Source organism: Eurosta solidaginis, chromosome 4, assembly GCF_040869045.1.
Source record: "Eurosta solidaginis isolate ZX-2024a chromosome 4, ASM4086904v1, whole genome shotgun sequence".
In the NCBI taxonomy this organism is placed as follows: Eukaryota; Metazoa; Arthropoda; class Insecta; order Diptera; family Tephritidae; genus Eurosta; species Eurosta solidaginis.
The window spans coordinates 85433624-85451088 of NC_090322.1; the positions used below are offsets into that span (position 1 = coordinate 85433624).

The 17465-nt window shown below is 39.4% G+C and overlaps 1 protein-coding gene across 2 annotated transcripts in view; it reads right to left on the reverse strand.

Moving 5' to 3' along the window:
• Positions 1-1324: 1324 nt before the first annotated feature.
• Dbp80 (putative ATP-dependent RNA helicase Dbp80) overlaps positions 1325-17465 on the reverse strand; it is a 493971-nt gene continuing 477830 nt past the window's right edge. The window contains exons 9-10 of one of the 2 annotated variants that reach the window (XM_067782226.1): positions 11073-11186; positions 1325-1595 (exon numbers count right to left, since the gene is read on the reverse strand). In XM_067782226.1, the coding sequence (XP_067638327.1) occupies positions 1456-1595; positions 11073-11186 (254 nt within the window). In that variant the 3' untranslated portion in view covers positions 1325-1455. The remainder of the gene's footprint in view (positions 1596-11072; positions 11187-17465) is intronic. The other variant, XM_067782225.1, reaches the window with a different exon arrangement.

The following is a 17465-nucleotide window of genomic DNA, read 5'->3' on the forward strand; positions in this document are numbered from 1 at the left end:
TCGTGCCTGGGGCGCAATCGACGGGATCTTAGCTGCTCGTCGCAAGGAGAGCCGGCATATTTAGGCCACCAACCTAAATATTTCGGACCACCCTAACGCGCGCATTAGTTATCTTATTACTACCGGTAACGTCTAACACCTGCCGAGCGCTAACTTCGAAGGGGGAAAACTCGACGAAAGTTAGCTATCGGCAGGTGCTGCGGACTTTTTCGCGGTTTGACTTCTTCTTCTCTTTTTTGACGTTCGAGCGGCAGCAGCTATCCCCAGGTGAGTAATCCTACCACATATTTTCTCATTCACATTGTAATTAATTTCACAATTTGCGATCATCTTAATTTAACTTGCCGATTGTCTTTGTAATAATTAATTCCTATCCCACACAGCAACTATTGTTAGTGTTTATATCATTCAATAAACATTGTAACTCGTTTTACTAATTCTGTTTTTATTTTTTTTATTGCGACGCACACATCTGATTTACCGGGTCCACATTGCCCCCAACCACAAGAGTTAAAATTGTTATCTACTTAGCAAACCTCTTTTGAAAGAATCATGCTTTTAAATGGCGATCTATTTATAAAATGCAATTAAATTAATATGTGAAATCCAAAAAAAAGTTTTGAAAAAAAAGACAAACTGATTTTTTTCTGTATCTCCTAACCCCCTTATTCAAAGAAAAAATACAACACTGGCGGATGCAACTTTACCGTCTACATAGCTCACCACACACTAACACTTACACATTCATACACCGATAGTTTGTCAACAACATATACATGTACATATAAACACAAAGCCAAAAACACAATTTGTAAAAAATTTTAACAACATTGCTCGCAATCGCAATTCGTTACAAATTTAAAAAAAAATTAATTTTTGTATATTTCCATTCAGTTGAGATTTTCCTTTAACTTTTTTCGACTTATGGTGCAGTGAATAGTGCAAAAAAGGACAAAGGTTATCCAAATACAAAAGCTTTTTAAAATGACATTTTCATAAAAATTTCCAATTATAAGAGCTTTATAAACCTATTTTACTTTCCATGAATAAGGGGGTAAATATTCTTTGGACTTTTTCTTTTGTATTCACAGTTGCTGATTTGCTATTCAATATTGAAAAAATTAGCTCATGTTATTGATGTTGCATATGTATTCGCAATGATGTAGTAAATGCATATCCATATATTTTGTTACTGTATTGTAAAAATATTTTACACATGTTCTCAGTGCAATGATGCTAGACAATTTGCACAAAATCCTGAACTAAACAAATTTTTAATTGACCTAAAGTCCCCGACTTCAAGTAACGATTTTATCGCTTATACCTATAAATATAAGCACTTATTTTCCCTTTAGATAAAAATTTATTTGAAACGAAACAAAAAAATTTTTTTCCAGGCCAATACATTTTAAATGTTATGTTATTTGGCTACTAGGACAAATATATTTAAACTTATTAATATCCAATCTTTTCTATTTCATCTGAATTGCCGGTATCAAGCAACTGAATGCTTTTCTTGAAATGATTCTCAATGTACTTGCAAATATTCATAGCTTTTTCTCCATCGACAAGATTTATCGCAATGCCATTTTTGCCTGAAATATAAAGAAGTTTTATTGCGCTCGATTTAAATATTAGGTACCGCTAAAGCTCCATCGCTAAATATATTTCAAACAATATCATGTCGACGTTATATACGACAATTAATGCTTTCAGAATTTCTTACGAAAACTAACACTTGCAAATTTCTTTATTTTGTTTATTTTGTACGAAAACTCACACTTTCGGCCTGTGGCTGATGAAAACTAGCAATTCCGATTTGTGAGTGACGAAAAGTAGCAATTTCACTTTGTGACTGACGAAAAGTAGAAACTTATTTCTGTTTTTCTGCTTATTTACAGGGTATAGAGGTGTAAAGGAACTTTAAACTTATAAAATTTATTGCAAAAGCGGATTCTCTGGAATGGTAATAAAAATGATTAAATTTCATTTAAGGCCTCATAATCATAATAATTTAGCCCTTGTCTGTCCAGACGATTTTGGCCTTGCCTCACGCCAGTTATTCTGTTTCGGTATAACTGACCCCAACTAGGAGCACAAAGGGGGATTAAGTCTTACCCCATCTGTCTCTAACAAATCAATGGAGGTTCTTTTGCTCTGCGGCAAAAGTTAACCCAACAGTTATAGTTAATACAACAACACCACAGGAAGAAGATTTAACATATGGGCTGTTATATCAAAATATATTAGGATATCGTGATGTAATTCACTATATATTAAAACTCTCTTGAACATCTTTTGTTTGATGTCATTATTCTGTAAATACATCGAAGGAACCTTCTTATATATGTACAGTGCATTTGCAGCATCAACTGCTGAAAACGTATACTGTATTTTTTAATATTCGTTTTATAGGACTAGCGGGTCTCTCTGTCTCGCGGCCATTTAAGGTTGAAAAACAGCGCTTTGGAAACAAACTTTTCGATGAGAAGATTCATTTAAAAGTTCGCTCCGGCGTTATAAGGGTGCAAATATATCACATCTTGATTCCTAACTTTGAATATGGTGTTATTGGAAAGCTGCAGGTAGGAACACAAGGTTTCATTTAACTCACATATTATCTAGAGAATATCCGAAATCTATGTATTTATAATATTACTAGCAGATTCGGCAGACGTTGTTTTGCCCTAACTTTGGTTTATCTGAATAAGTTTTAAGAAGTTTTTACCAGTAACTCTTCTTTTCTCTTTCTATGCGTCTTTTTCTCCTCCTACGCGGTTTTCCCAAACTTTTTTCCGCTCCATCTATCTCTCTATCTTCGTCTCACCCTATCTCTTTCTCAGTATCTTTCTCCTTCCCTCTTTTCCCTTCTCTTTACTTCTTATTCTTCTCCATCCCTTATTCCCAGTCACAACCCTAATCCCATTTCCCGAAAAAAAGTGTGGTAAATACTAATCTAAGCAAATGGCTACCTATATATCAAACTTTATGCAAGGCTAAGTTGGGTTGAACTAGCCACTGGATGTGTTCATAGTGTCAACATACACTGGATGTGTTCATAGTTTCACCAGAATTTATTTGACGACCAAACGGAAGAACCCCAATCAGGTGCCAGGACTTATGTTATAGAATAATTCTGTCCTCTTTGCAAATAATAGAAGTTTTCTAAGACCTAGCTTTATTGTTGCTTCGAGATCTGGCAACGTGCTCAAACTTTTATTCCTGTAGCTCGCACTTCTTGCACTTGCTGTTACAGACGAGGCCTAACTTATAAGCATGTGACGCCAGAAGGCAGTGTCCAGTTAGTATTCCCATGGTGAGTCTTAAGTCTTCTCTCTTCAGAGAGATATCAGCCACGTTGTGAGCTTGATATCGTAGGCTTCACACATGATCTTAGAAAGTTTGCAGCCCAGCGCTTCTACCCACGCTTTTCCTGCTTGATAGATCATATGCAACTCCTATCTTCTTCTATTTTCTGCCAAACGGATTGGGACGTCCATCGTCGATTCGTCGAGTGTTGCACCCTTCTTTGCCAACGCATCGGCCTTTTCATTACCTTCAATCCCTTTATGGCGGGGAGCCCAACATAAATGTATGGTCCGGTCTGATTGAAGTTTTCCCAATTGTTCTTTGCATTTCAGAACACTTCTTGATGAAGTACAGTGTGAGATTATTGCCTGCGGCTGAATCGTAGCCCCAATATATCTTTCGAAGCTCAGGCACGTGACCATATAATCCATTTGCCCGATATTAGGTGACGCTATACAGCAATGGCCATAAGGCCTGCACTAAAGCTGTCCCGAGGCCCTAAGCTTTGTTGCAGTTGATTAAGCGATATTTTTGGCCATTAAGTCTGCAGGCGGGATATGCAGAATGGCATGCAAAGCTACTGTAGGGGTAGTTTTTAAGGTTCCTGTTATGCTTATCATTGATACTCTGCATACCCTCTCAAGTTTCTGGTATACGTACTTTTAGTGTGGTTTTCCACCAAACAAAGACACCATAGTAAAGTATGGGTTTGACAATTGCTGTAAATACCCAATAAGAGTTTGGTTGACAGGCTAGCCCAAGCTGCAATCGTGTTAACATTTATTTTGACAGTCAAGCAGCAATTAAGGCAATAATCTCGCATAGCAAATCATCTAAATGCGTGTTAGAGTGTAAGTAGTCCCTGGAGAAAATCGGCGCAGGGAGAAGCATACATCTATATTGGGTCCCAGGGCATATGGGAATAGATGGGAATGAAAAAGCGTATAAACTAGCTAAAAAGGGCGCATCCCTTGAAGCTTGCTCCGTAGACGGGCGAGATTAAGCGAAGGCGAGAGGTGCACATGATCGACCAAGCAGGAAAGGCGTGGGTTCAAGCGTGGGGCTGTAAAGTGTTGAAGCTTATGTGTAGGTCTTACAACCTTAGACTAACAAAGTTGCTTCTATCATTAAAAAGAGAGGACTGCAGACTCATGGCGGGTATTCTGACTGGACACTGCCTTATGGCGTCACATGCCTTTAAATTAGGCTTGGTCAGGGTAGCAGATGTAGAAAGTGAGGGCTGGAGGAGGAAACGATCGAGCACGATCTGTGCTCGTGCCCTGCGCTTGCCAGGCTAAGACTTCAGCTATTAGGAGTGATACAGCTGTCAGATCTAGAAGCAGCAAGTAACTTAAGTCCTAGGCAACTTCTAGTATTTGCCAAGAGGACGGAGTTATTTTATAACATAGGTCCTGGTTTTTGATAGGGTTTTTCAGTTTGGTTGTTAAAACAAACTTCTGGTACCACTACGGACTTATTCAGTCTATGTGAGGTCCTCGTGGACCGGCCAGTTCAACCTAACCTAACCTTGGTTGACAGCCCGCACGTGCATACTAGCATCGTCTTACATGCATACAGTGCACCTTCGCTCTCTCTTCCTCATGTAGTTTCCACCACAATTTACTACATAGTTTGTGTGATATTTTTCTTGTAGGGTTACCTCTCTATGCTACGGTTTAGTCCAATTAGGGATCTTATATTTCCTATTAAATAATACTGGATCGGTTTTTTCTGTGTTAGTGGCTAACCCGACTCCAGATACTCAGGTATGTATATCCTGAAATGCCTGAGATAGCTGATTGCGACGTGATCATTTTGCTGCTTAACATGGATCCGACCCAATTTGTTAAAGCAAAATGAGCTTCAATAGAGTTTACACTGTCAAGGGTGCTCTTTTTGAGACATTGTTGAAAGCTCCGACAATGTACATAAAAACACTTAGGGCATATTCCTGGTTTTCCAGGGCTTTCTTTATATTCATGACTACCCTATGGTAATTCCGATTTCATATACATACCTTTTAAGCTCTAGGGTTTTGAGCAGAAAAGATGTCGAACTAATAGGCCTGTAGTCTTTCTGGTGCAGATGCCTGGCTTTTCGGTATCAATACTGCTCGATATGTTCTTCAAGATTGCGGGACGTGGTTCAGTTATATGCAACACTCAGAGTTTATTGTAAGCCACTCTACAATCTTTCCACCTGCCATCTGCAGCATAGCAGGGAATATTCTATATGGACCCGGCGACTTGAACTTGGCAAAAGTTTTCCTTGCCCATTCAATTTTGGTATTTTTCACCAATCCTGGTACCTCTCGCTCAGTATCAGGCAAAACGAACCAGGAATACAATGTGTTCGAGTAGTCTGCTTCCCGGAAAAAAATATCGTTAACAATAATATAGGCAAAGGGCGACCTATATGCCAAATTTCAGGGAAATCGAATCGAGAATAGAATTTTTTCAAATAGATCGATCCCTGATCAACTTTTCGGAAAGCAACTTCACAGGAACATTCCTCGGTTTACCATGAAGCGACCCTGCAAAATAAATATATCCTACGGTGGTATCCAAATTATGATACGAACTAGTTCTCCTACTTTTGAGTGACCCTTCTATTAGAAAAATATTATTTGACTCCCCAATTTAATAATAAAATTAAGTCTTGAAAGAAACTAAACTTGCAGGCGCAGTAGAATTTGCGCTATATAGGAATTGTTTACTACAACAATGACCCGCAATATTACTCAAAACTAATAAATTATCATCTAGAAATCAACGGGCTTATAGTCTCTTGCTCGTTGACCAAGAAAAAAGTCTTGTATCTTTTTGGGACCCTCATCGAGCTTTTAAAGCGGAATAATCCCAGTTAAAGCTAATTTTGCATTGAAACCGCTACTCCCCGCAACATCAATGGGGAGTGACAGCTGAAATCACTACTCGAAGCCCAATAAAACCTTTAGGTTGGAACTATACCTACCTACCAAGAAAGAAATGTTCGTTTCCAAGATACTGGTTTGTTGCTTTAGTTGTGCACAGCTATTTGCTAGGAAAAATACACATGTTTGTTGCTGGGCTCACTTGTAACTGCCTTACATTAGTGATTTTTTTTATTAATAGATGACCCGTCAATGACTATTACATATTTTGAAAAAACCGCTGCTTTAAATTAATTAGCGTGAAAACTCCAGCGCATTATATATTTGCATTGAATTTGTTGCTGTTATTTTGCACAGCACTGTATGTATGTGACGCATGTGACTGAATATTCCACTCAAAGCAAGTTCGCTCGTACAGATCACAGCGAACAAACACACACACTGCATTTTGTTTAAACAATTTTGACCATATTAGAAGGAACCAAGTATTTTTTTGATACAGAACGAAGTTTAATTAAAATCCATCCATCCGTTCGTGAGTGGTAGCAGTGTAAATAGAAATTTTATGATTTTTTACTACATTTTGGCAAATTTGCCACGCTCCTATAATATTGTCACGGATATTAGCATCCCTAAGCTATACCATCACTAAGGCGATGCTAAGCGATGTTCACGTCAATAATCAAATCATGTATACACATATATAAGGCAGCCGAGAGATGTCACACACAGATGTATTTACTTATACGCCTATGTGTGTGCGAGAGATTGTAAACTACAAACTCACATACATCTGAGAGACGCTGAAAAGTAGAAAATTGTAAACAAATAGAAACTATATGAGAACTATAAACACTCGAAATAGTTGGTAAGTTCTGGAAATAGAAGAGCCTAGATGTATGCAGCGTAAACTATAAAAGCGGCACAAGCGAGTAAAATGGAATTCAGTTTGATTTGAGTTGATCAGCAATTACGACTAAGAAGATATCTAGCGAGCAATACCAGTATTATTTTGATTAGTGGAGTTTCATTTGAGCTATCAGTTTGGTTATTAAGCTATTCGTTGCACAGTTTGAGTGTTATTGTGAAGCATTTTAATAAAGGCCATTTTTCCATTATTCAATATTGGAGTTATTTATTCAACAGTTTAGCGATACGAACCTAGCAAAAGGGGCAAATAGGAGGATTTGCAGCAAATTCGTTACAATTGGTGTCAGAAGAGGAATTGTTGAATAAATTCCGGAGGACAACAAGGACATGGCAAAGTTAAGTGAATTGAAGATCCCGCAACTGAAGAAGGAGTTGGAGAGCCGTGGATTGAATACAAGCGGCGTTAAACTCGAACTTCAGGCACGGCTACGAGAAGCAATGGAAGCAGAAGGAATTGATGTGGAAGAGCATGTCTTTCATCTTGATGACGAGGAGACAACAAAAATTGAAGAGACGAACGAAACACCGCAGACGGTTACCAGTACAGATTTGAACATGATTTTAGCTGCAATATCTGCTCAAACATCGACAGTGTCATCTCAACTGGCAGAACAGCAGACATATATGGAATCGCAGGAGAACCGTATAACATCCAAGATGGAAGAACAGAAGACATATATGGCATCACAACTAGAATCGCAGGAGAACCGTATAACATCCAAGATGGAAGAACAGAAGACATATATGGCATCACAACTAGAATCGCAGGAGACACTTTTAACATCCAAGATGGAAGCACAAGAGGCACGTATAACAGAAATATCATCACAAATATCCACAAATATGTCATCACAGCTGGAAGAACAAAAGACATATATGGCAACCCAACTGAAAGAACAAGAGGCACGCATAACAGTACAACTAGAAGCACAAGAGGCGCGTATATCATCAAAACTCGAAGCGCGCATGGACGAAAAAATAATGCAGTTTGAAGAAAAATTCGAGGCAGAGGTGGATGCGTTGAGAGGTCGTATAAAGGAATTGCAACTTAATCGGCCGGCTGCTTCAGCGAGTAATACAAAGGTAAAAACTCCATCTTTTGACGGTTCTGTTCCTTTTCAGGTCTTTAAGCTACAGTTTGAGAAGACCGCAGCAGTGAACCAATGGAATGCTGAAGATAAAGTTGCTGCACTGTTCGTGGCATTGAAGGGGCCAGCAGCCGAAATCCTACAGACGATTCCCGAAGGAGAGCGGAACAACTATGAAGCATTGATGGCCGCTGTCGAGAGACGTTACGGAAGCGAGCATAGCAAACAGATATTCCAAATTGAGTTGCAAAACCGTCACCAAAGAGCGAATGAGACTTTGCAGGAGTTTGCCTCGGATGTTGAAAGGTTGGCTCATCTCGCAAATGCGGACGCACCCGTGGAATACACCGAGAGGGTAAAAATCCAGAGTTTTATAAATGGCATACGGGACGTGGAAACGAAGCGAGCTACATACGCAAACCCAAAGCTCACATTTGCTGAAACGGTATCACATGCATTGACTCAGGAAACTGCCTCCCTATTAAGTAAACCAGCATATAAGGCTCATCGTGTAGAAGTAGAAAGGCCAGAATGGGTAGACACAATTTTGGAAGCACTGAAGGGATCTCAACAGAAGAATGCCGGAGTTATTAAATGTTTCAAGTGCGGCAATCCAGGTCACATTGCACGTCATTGCGATCTTGGTCCTAATAGTTCCAACAATGTGGGAGGCCGTAAACGCAAAGCTGGAGGAGATGAGCAAGAGCGAGTAAGAGGTAGAGAGCTAGATCCAGCTATTGAATGCCCTGTGATATCTGTGTCGCAAATTGGTAGAAAATCGAGCAGTCTTACCGTCAGAGGGAATGTGGATGGCAAAGAACGAATACTGACTGTAGATACGGGCGCATCTCATTCCTTGATCCGATCTGACTTGGTCAACAGGAGAGTAAAACCGTTACCTGGAGCAAAGTTGCGTACGGTCACTGGCGAGTATAACCAAGTTCAGGGAGAAGTGATATGTGAAGTATTGATTGGGAAGGTCATGGTCCTACACAAATTTGTTGTGGCGGAGATTGTTGATGAAGTTATATTGGGAGTGGATTTCTTGGTTGACCATGACATCAAGATCGATATGCAGAGAAGGGTGATTCGTTATGAGAACCAAGATGTGCCACTTAACTTTAGTTTGGAAAAAGGGTTCAGCAGTAATCGGGTACTGGTGGAGAATACTCAACGAAGGCCACGAAATTCAAAGGTAAAGGTTGATAGATCGAATGGGCCAAATAAATCAAAATCAAAAGTACCTGCGAGAGAAACACTGGCATTGAAAAGCCCTAACGGACGTACTAAAACCAAGAAAGAATGCAATGGTGGTTTCAAGCCAAGGCACACTACTGTTGTGAAGCGTCGGAACGATACTGATTATGCAAAGGAAATCCGTCCAGCGCAAGCTCTGCGAAGTAGCGCTTCATTGGTCAAGCAACAGAGTGCGAGGGAACGATCCAGGATAATGAGTAGTAAGATGAAACACAGGTACGACAAGGAAAATAATTCGAAAGGTTTCTTGGCGGGAGATTTGGTACTGTTATACAACCCTCACCGGCGGAAAGGTGTTCCATCCAAATTTCGGTGCAGTTGGGAAGGCCCGTACAAGGTTGTGAAGAAGATCAGTGATACCATCTACCGCATACAAAGCATTGAGAAACCACGGAGTAGAAGAGTGGTACATTTGGCGATGCTAGCAGCGTTTAGATCGAGAGATTTGTCTGATCGGGACGATCAGACTTAGGTGGAGGGCAGTGTCACGGATATTAGCATCCCTAAGCTATACCATCACTAAGGCGATGCTAAGCGATGTTCACGTCAATAATCAAATCATGTATACACATATATAAGGCAGCCGAGAGATGTCACACACAGATGTATTTACTTATACGCCTATGTGTGTGCGAGAGATTGTAAACTACAAACTCACATACATCTGAGAGACGCTGAAAAGTAGAAAATTGTAAACAAATAGAAACTATATGAGAACTATAAACACTCGAAATAGTTGGTAAGTTCTGGAAATAGAAGAGCCTAGATGTATGCAGCGTAAACTATAAAAGCGGCACAAGCGAGTAAAATGGAATTCAGTTTGATTTGAGTTGATCAGCAATTACGACTAAGAAGATATCTAGCGAGCAATACCAGTATTATTTTGATTAGTGGAGTTTCATTTGAGCTATCAGTTTGGTTATTAAGCTATTCGTTGCACAGTTTGAGTGTTATTGTGAAGCATTTTAATAAAGGCCATTTTTCCATTATTCAATATTGGAGTTATTTATTCAACAGTTTAGCGATACGAACCTAGCAAAAGGGGCAAATAGGAGGATTTGCAGCAAATTCGTTACAATATATAGCTCCAAATTGTATTGAAAATGCCATCTCACGTAGCCAACCTTTCAAATGCAAAAACCCAATTTAAAATAGGAGCATTCTTTGTGAAGTAATGGCCGTACAATAACATTTAGCGACTTTATTTTATAAGGTGTATAGATTAACAAACTAAGGTAGGATCGAACACCTTGTAAAAAAAAAAATCAGTTTGTGTTAGTTTCGATCAGCTATTAAAAATGAAATTGCTACTTTTCGTCAGCTATGAAGTGAAATAGCTAGTTTTCATTAGCTACAAAGTAAAATTGCTACTTTTCGTCAGCCACAAAACGAAATTGCTACTTTTCGGCAGATATGTATATGTATGTACATAAATTGAAATAGCTAGTTTTCGTCAGACAGTAAAATTCCAGTCGATGTCTACCAAACTTTATTTAAAACTGGGTAACATATATGTATATATGTATGTATCGGACTTTACCAGCCAATGCCGGTAGTATGGTGGCCTAGGAGGTTTAGCGATAATATTGTAATGCGACAGCTGTAAATGTTCTTACCAAATCTTCCAGTACGACCGATTCTATGTAAATATGTCTCGCAGTCTGCATTTCCTTTTACATCCATTGGTAAGTCAAAATTTACAACAATAGTAACTTGTTCAACATCAATTCCTTAAAGAGAAATTTTTTTAATTTCTTTATAATGTATAACAAATTTATTTTTCGACATATAATAATGATATTAGAGAAATTGTATAAAGTTTGTACTATGACATGCTTCTTAATTTCATAAAGGTGTTAAATCAGAAGAACTTAACCGCTCTGGAATAATATTCTATAAAAGCGTGCATTTACTGGCGTATGCTGATGACATTGATATCATCGACCTATACACACGCGCCCGTTAGTTCTGCTTACTCCAAACTGGAAAAAGAAGCGGTCAAGATGGGTTTGATGGTAAATGAGGACAAAACGAAGTACCTGCTGCAATAAATGCTACTTTGGACTAGGTGGGCAATTTAAAAGTAATGTCCTCTCTCTGCAAACGAAACTCATACACTACAAGTCACTTATCGTACCCGCCCTGCTTTATGGTGCAGAAGCATGGACCATGACACCAGCAGATAAAGCGGCCCTGGGAGTGTTCGAGAGAAAAGTTCTCCGAAAGATTTATGAACCTCTACGTGTTGGCGATGGCGAGTACCGAAGAAGATTTAACGATGAGCTGTACGAGCTCTACGCAGACATCAACATACTCCAGATGACGCTCCGGCCAAGAAGGTGTTTCTATCGGAACCCGCCTATGGAAGCAGAGGTAGTGGGCGGCCCCCACTCCGTTGGAAGGACCAGGTGGAAGACGATTTAAACTCCCTCAGTGTGACCAATTGGCGCCGGTTGGCAGAGAGAAGGAGCGACTGGCGCGCCTTGTTGAACGGCCATAACCGTTTAAACGGTTAAGCGCCAATTAAGTAAGTTAAATCAGATGCCTCTATCTACTCATCCATTTGAATGCCTTGCTGCACATTCTGTAAAGGCCCACGTACAACCAAACTAGTACCAAAGGAAATTAAAGGAGATGACAACCTCAATCCAGTAAATTTTCTGAAAATATTGCTAATCGTGCGAATTTTGGGTATGATAGATAGATACTTCTTTATTTCAAAATATTTAACATAAGTATTATGCCTTCAATCTCAAAATCGGTTGGATTTTCTTAAAAATATATTGTTACGAATATTAGCAAAACTAAGGGGTGCTGATATCTCTAAGCCGATGCTAAGCAGTGACGTGAATTCACATCAATAATTCAATCATTATGTATCTACATAAACGAAACAATAATTGCGTCTGCACATATGTACCATGTATGTATACGAGCAGCGGAGAGTCAATGCACAAACACATGCATATATCTTATCTGAGTTGTCACAAGAGAGGGCAATAATTTCTGCAAGTATTACTCAAATGAGAAATCATACATCTGTAGTTGTAGCTGAGAAATTTATAACTAAGTAAAATTCTGGAAGCGCCTAGAAGATGCCACGAAGAAATCACAGAGTATAAAAGCATCAGCGGTAGAGGTGCTATGGCAAGTTTCGATTCAGACGCTATCTAGCGAGCAATAGCAGTATTATTTTGATAGTAGAGTTTCATTTGAGCTATCAATCAGTTTGTTTATTAAGCAAGCTATTCGTTGCAAAGTTTGAGTGTTATTGTGAAGTACTTTAATAAAGGCCATTTTGCATTATTAAATATTGGAGTTATTTATTCAACAGTTTAGTGATTCGAACTTAGCAGAGGGTTGCAAATAAGAGGATTTGCAAGTAAATTCGTTACAATTAGTGTCAGAAGAGGAATTGTTGAATAAATTCCAGAGGACAACAAGGACATGGCAAAGTTCAGTGAATTGAAGATCCAGCAACTGAAGGAGTTGGAGAACCGTGGATTGAATACAACCGGCATTAAACTCGAACTTCAGGCACGACTACGAGCGGCAATGGAATTAGAAGGAATTGACGTGGAAGAGTATGACTTTCATCTTGAAGGCGAGGAAACAACAAAAATGGAAGAGACAGTTACGCAGACAGTTACGAGCACAGACTTGAACATGATTTTGGCTGCAATATCTGCTCAAACATCGACAGTGGCTTCTCAACTGGAATCGCAAAAGACAGATATAACATCTCAACTAGAAGAACAGAAAACGTATATGTCATCTCAACTAGAAGAACAGAAAACGTATATGTCATCACAGATGGAATCCCAAGATACACGAATAACATCAAAGATGGAAACACAACTGAAAGAACAAGAGGCACGCATAACAGTACAACTCGAAGCGCAGGAGGCGCGTATATCATCAAAACTCGAAAAGCGTATGGACGAGAAAACAACGCAGTTTGAGAAAAAAATCGAAGCCGAGGTGGATGCTTTGAGAGGTCGTATACAGGAGTTGCAATTACATCGCCCAGCTGTTTCAGCAAGCAATCCAAAGGTAAAAACACCATCCTTTGACGGTTCTGTTCCTTTCAGGGTCTTCAAGCTTCAATTTGAGAAGACGTCAGCAGTGAACAACTGGAATGCTGAAGATAAAGTTGCTGCTCTATTCGTAGCATTGAAGGGGCCAGCAGCCGAAATCCTACAGACGATTCCCGAGGGAGAGCGGAACAACTATGAAGCATTGATGGCCGCTGTCGAGAGGCGTTATGGAAGCGAGCATAGAAAACAGATATACCAAATTGAGTTGCAGAAACGTTACCAAAAAGCAAATGAGACATTACAGGAGTTTGCTTCGGATGTTGAAAGATTGGCTCATCTTGCAAATGCGGACGCACCCGTGGAGTACACCGAGAGGGTAAAAATCCAGAGTTTTATGAATGGCATACGGGACGTAGAAACGAAGCGAGCGACATATGCAAACCCAAAACCCACATTCGCAGAAACGGTATCCCATGCACTGACTCAAGAAACAGCATTGCTTCTGTGTAATTCAGTTTTCAAAGCACGCCGTGTGGAGGTAGAAAGGCCAAAGTGGGTAGACGCAATATTGGAGGCGCTGAAAAGATCGCAAAAGCGGAGTGAAAAAGTTATCAAATGTTTCAAATGCGGGAAACCCGGTCACATTTCACGACATTGCGATCTTGGTCCTGGTGGTTCCAACTTGGGTGGCCGTAAACGCAAAGCTGGAGGAGATGAGCAAGAGCGTGCCAGATGGAAAAATCGAGAGCTAGCTCCAGCTATTGAATGTCCTGTGATGTCTGTGTCGCAAATTGGAAGGAAATCAAGCAGTCTTACCGTCAGAGGGAATGTGGAAGGCAAGGAGCGTGTACTGACTGTATATACGGGCGCATCTCATTCCTTGATTCGATCTGATTTAGTCAACAGAAGAGTAAAACCGTTACCTGGAGCAAGGTTGCGTACGGTCACTGGCGAGTATAACCAAGTCCAGGGAGAAGTGATATGTGAAGTCTTAATTGGGAAGGTTATGGTTCTACACAAATTCGTTGTGGCAGAGATGGTTGATGAAGTCATATTGGGAGTGGACTTCTTAGTTGACAATGACATCAGGATCGATATGCCAAGAAAGATTATGCGCTATGAGAACCAAGATGTGCCACTTAACTTCAGTTTGGAAGAAGGGTTCAGCAGTAATCGAGTGCTGGTGAAAGAGATTCGACAAAAACCGCAAAAGTCAAAGGCAGCAGATCGGGCAAGGGTTGATGGAACGAATCAACCAAACAAATCAAAACCGAAGGTACCTTTGAGAGAAAGACCGGCATCGACAAACCCTAATGGACGCACTAAAATGACTGAAAGAATTTTTCAGAAAGAATGCAAGGGTGGTTTCAAGCCAGCGCGCACTACTCTTGTGAAACGTCCAGACGATAATGATGATGCAAAGTCAATCCGTCAAGTGCAAGCTCTGCGAAGAAGTTCATTGGCCAAACAACAGAGTGCGAGGGAACGATCAAGAATAATGAGTAGTAATATGAAACGCAGGTACAATGAGAACAAAAATTCGGAAGGTTTCTTGGAGGGAGATTTGGTACTGTTAAACAACCCTCACCGGCGGAAAGATGTTCCAGCCAAATTTCGGTGCAGTTGGGAAGGCCCGTACGGAATTGTGAAGACGATCAGTGATGTCATCTACCGCATACAAGCAATTGGGAAATCACGAAATAGAAGAGTGGTACATTTGGCGATGCTAGCAGCGTTTAGATAGAGGGAGATTTGTCTGATCAGACTTAGGTGGAGGGCAGTGTTACGAATATTAGCAAAACTAAGGGGTGCTGCTATCTCTAAGCCGATGCTAAGCAGTGACGTGAATTCACATCTATAATTCAATCATTATGTATCTACATAAACGAAACAATAATTGCGTCTACACATATGTACCATGTATGTATACGAGCAGTGGAGAGTCAATGCACAAACACATGCATATATCTTATTTGAGTTGTCACAAGAGAGGGCAATAATTTGTGCAAGTATTACTCAAATGAGAAATCATACATCTGTAGTTGTAGCTGAGAAATTTATAACTAAGTAAAATTCTGGAAGCGCCTAGAAGATGTCACGAACAAATCACAGAGTATAAAAGCATCAGCGGTAGAGGCGCTATGGCAAGTTTCGATTCAGACGCTATCTAGCGAGCAATAGCAGTATTATTTTGATAGTAGAGTTTCATTTGAGCTACCAATCAGTTTGGTTATTAAGCAAGCTATTCGTTGCAAAGTTTGAGTGTTATTGTGAAGTACTATAATAAAGGCCATTTTGCATTATTAAATAATTGGAGTTATTTATTCAACAGTTTGGTGATTCGAACTTAGCAGAGGGCTGCAAATAAGAGGATTTGCAAGTAAATTCGTTACAATATTTAGAAAAATAAAGAATACAACAATGAATTGTTAGTCGTCTGTCGGAGTTGTTGGATTTATATAAATTTGGCTTCTAGCTTAAATTTATTCACAATTTCAAGATGAAAACACAAAGTCAAATTAATCGCTTATGTTTTATATTCAAATTAAAAATTTTCAAATTCTGTTAATATTAGTTTTCTGTATTTCAGAGCACCAGTAATATAGTTAATCAATTGTTTCCAATCAGGATCGTTTTCCCCATTAAGCACACTGATTACTTCCTCATCCCCTAAATATTCTCTTTCAAAACAAACTCGTCTAAAAGGCCTTAATATAGGACATTGTCCAAAGAAATGGTGTATGTTTTCCGTTTCATTCAGATTGCAGAGTGTACAGCCTCTATTGTACCTGCCCCCAAAATAAATTAAGTCGCATCTCGCCTTGAAAATCCACATTGTGTTCGCACGACTGAAGCTTTCCTTAAAATACGGCGTCCCTAAATTATGGTCCAGGTATTTATAAATCCGATTTTCACTACTCAGTGATTTTCGCCACATGCTCAGTCTGTTTTCAGCTTTTAAGTGCGATAATAATAAGAAATTATTATTTTTCCATGCTTGCCTTGTCGTCTCTTCGTTCCAAACTAGGTTCGCCTCATTTCCCAAAGCGTTTAATCTCTGTGCCCAAAATACATTTTTGTGTAAAACTTTTTTGACAATATTCTTGGCAATCTATTTTCATTATATTCAAACAATGTCTTGTAAACGTACCTCAAATGCAGATTTAGTGTATACAAATGTCCGTTTTCCATATCTGATTCCAGCATTATTGCGTAAGCTGGAGTGCAGTTGGGAGCCTATAAATTCTTTTGAAGAAGTAACATTGCAATTTGTCTACCCCGATAAACATTTCAGAACCCCATATTTGCGCTGCATACCCTTGTATAGCTCTACAGATCACATTGTACATTTGCCACTTTTCCTTCATTGAAATTTGGTCGTTATTTAAATACGTACGCCAAGTTGCATTTATGCTTGCCTTCGCAGAAGCATTCCTGTTTTCCAGATGCTGTGTAAATACCATTTTTGGTGTGAGCGTTACTCCTAAATATGTATATTCAGATACTATTTTGAGTTCTTCCCTTTGTATATCCATCTTTCCCTGTTAGGCAGCCTACCTCCTTTCCTAAACACCATAACTACTGATTTGGCTAAATTTACCTCTAATTCCAACTTTCGCAATATGTTTCAAGGCCACGAATCATTTTCTGTACCGTTTGTGCATCATCGGACAAAATCACTATATCATCTGCATATAGCAGCAACCTTATGTTCAGTTCTTCTATTTGCAAACCACCCCCTTAATACACATGCAAGTCATTTAGATATAATGCAAATAGAAGAGGGGAGAGTAAACAGCCTTGTTTGACACCAGAAGTTGTGTTAAAGCTATGGGACACTTCGCTTCCGTTCCAGGCTACCAAATTTTTCGTCTCATAAACCTGCTCAATAAAATCTAGGAACTTGCTTGAAACACCTATGCTTCTTAGTTTGTAAATAAGTAATTTTCTGGAGATTTTATCGAACACCGC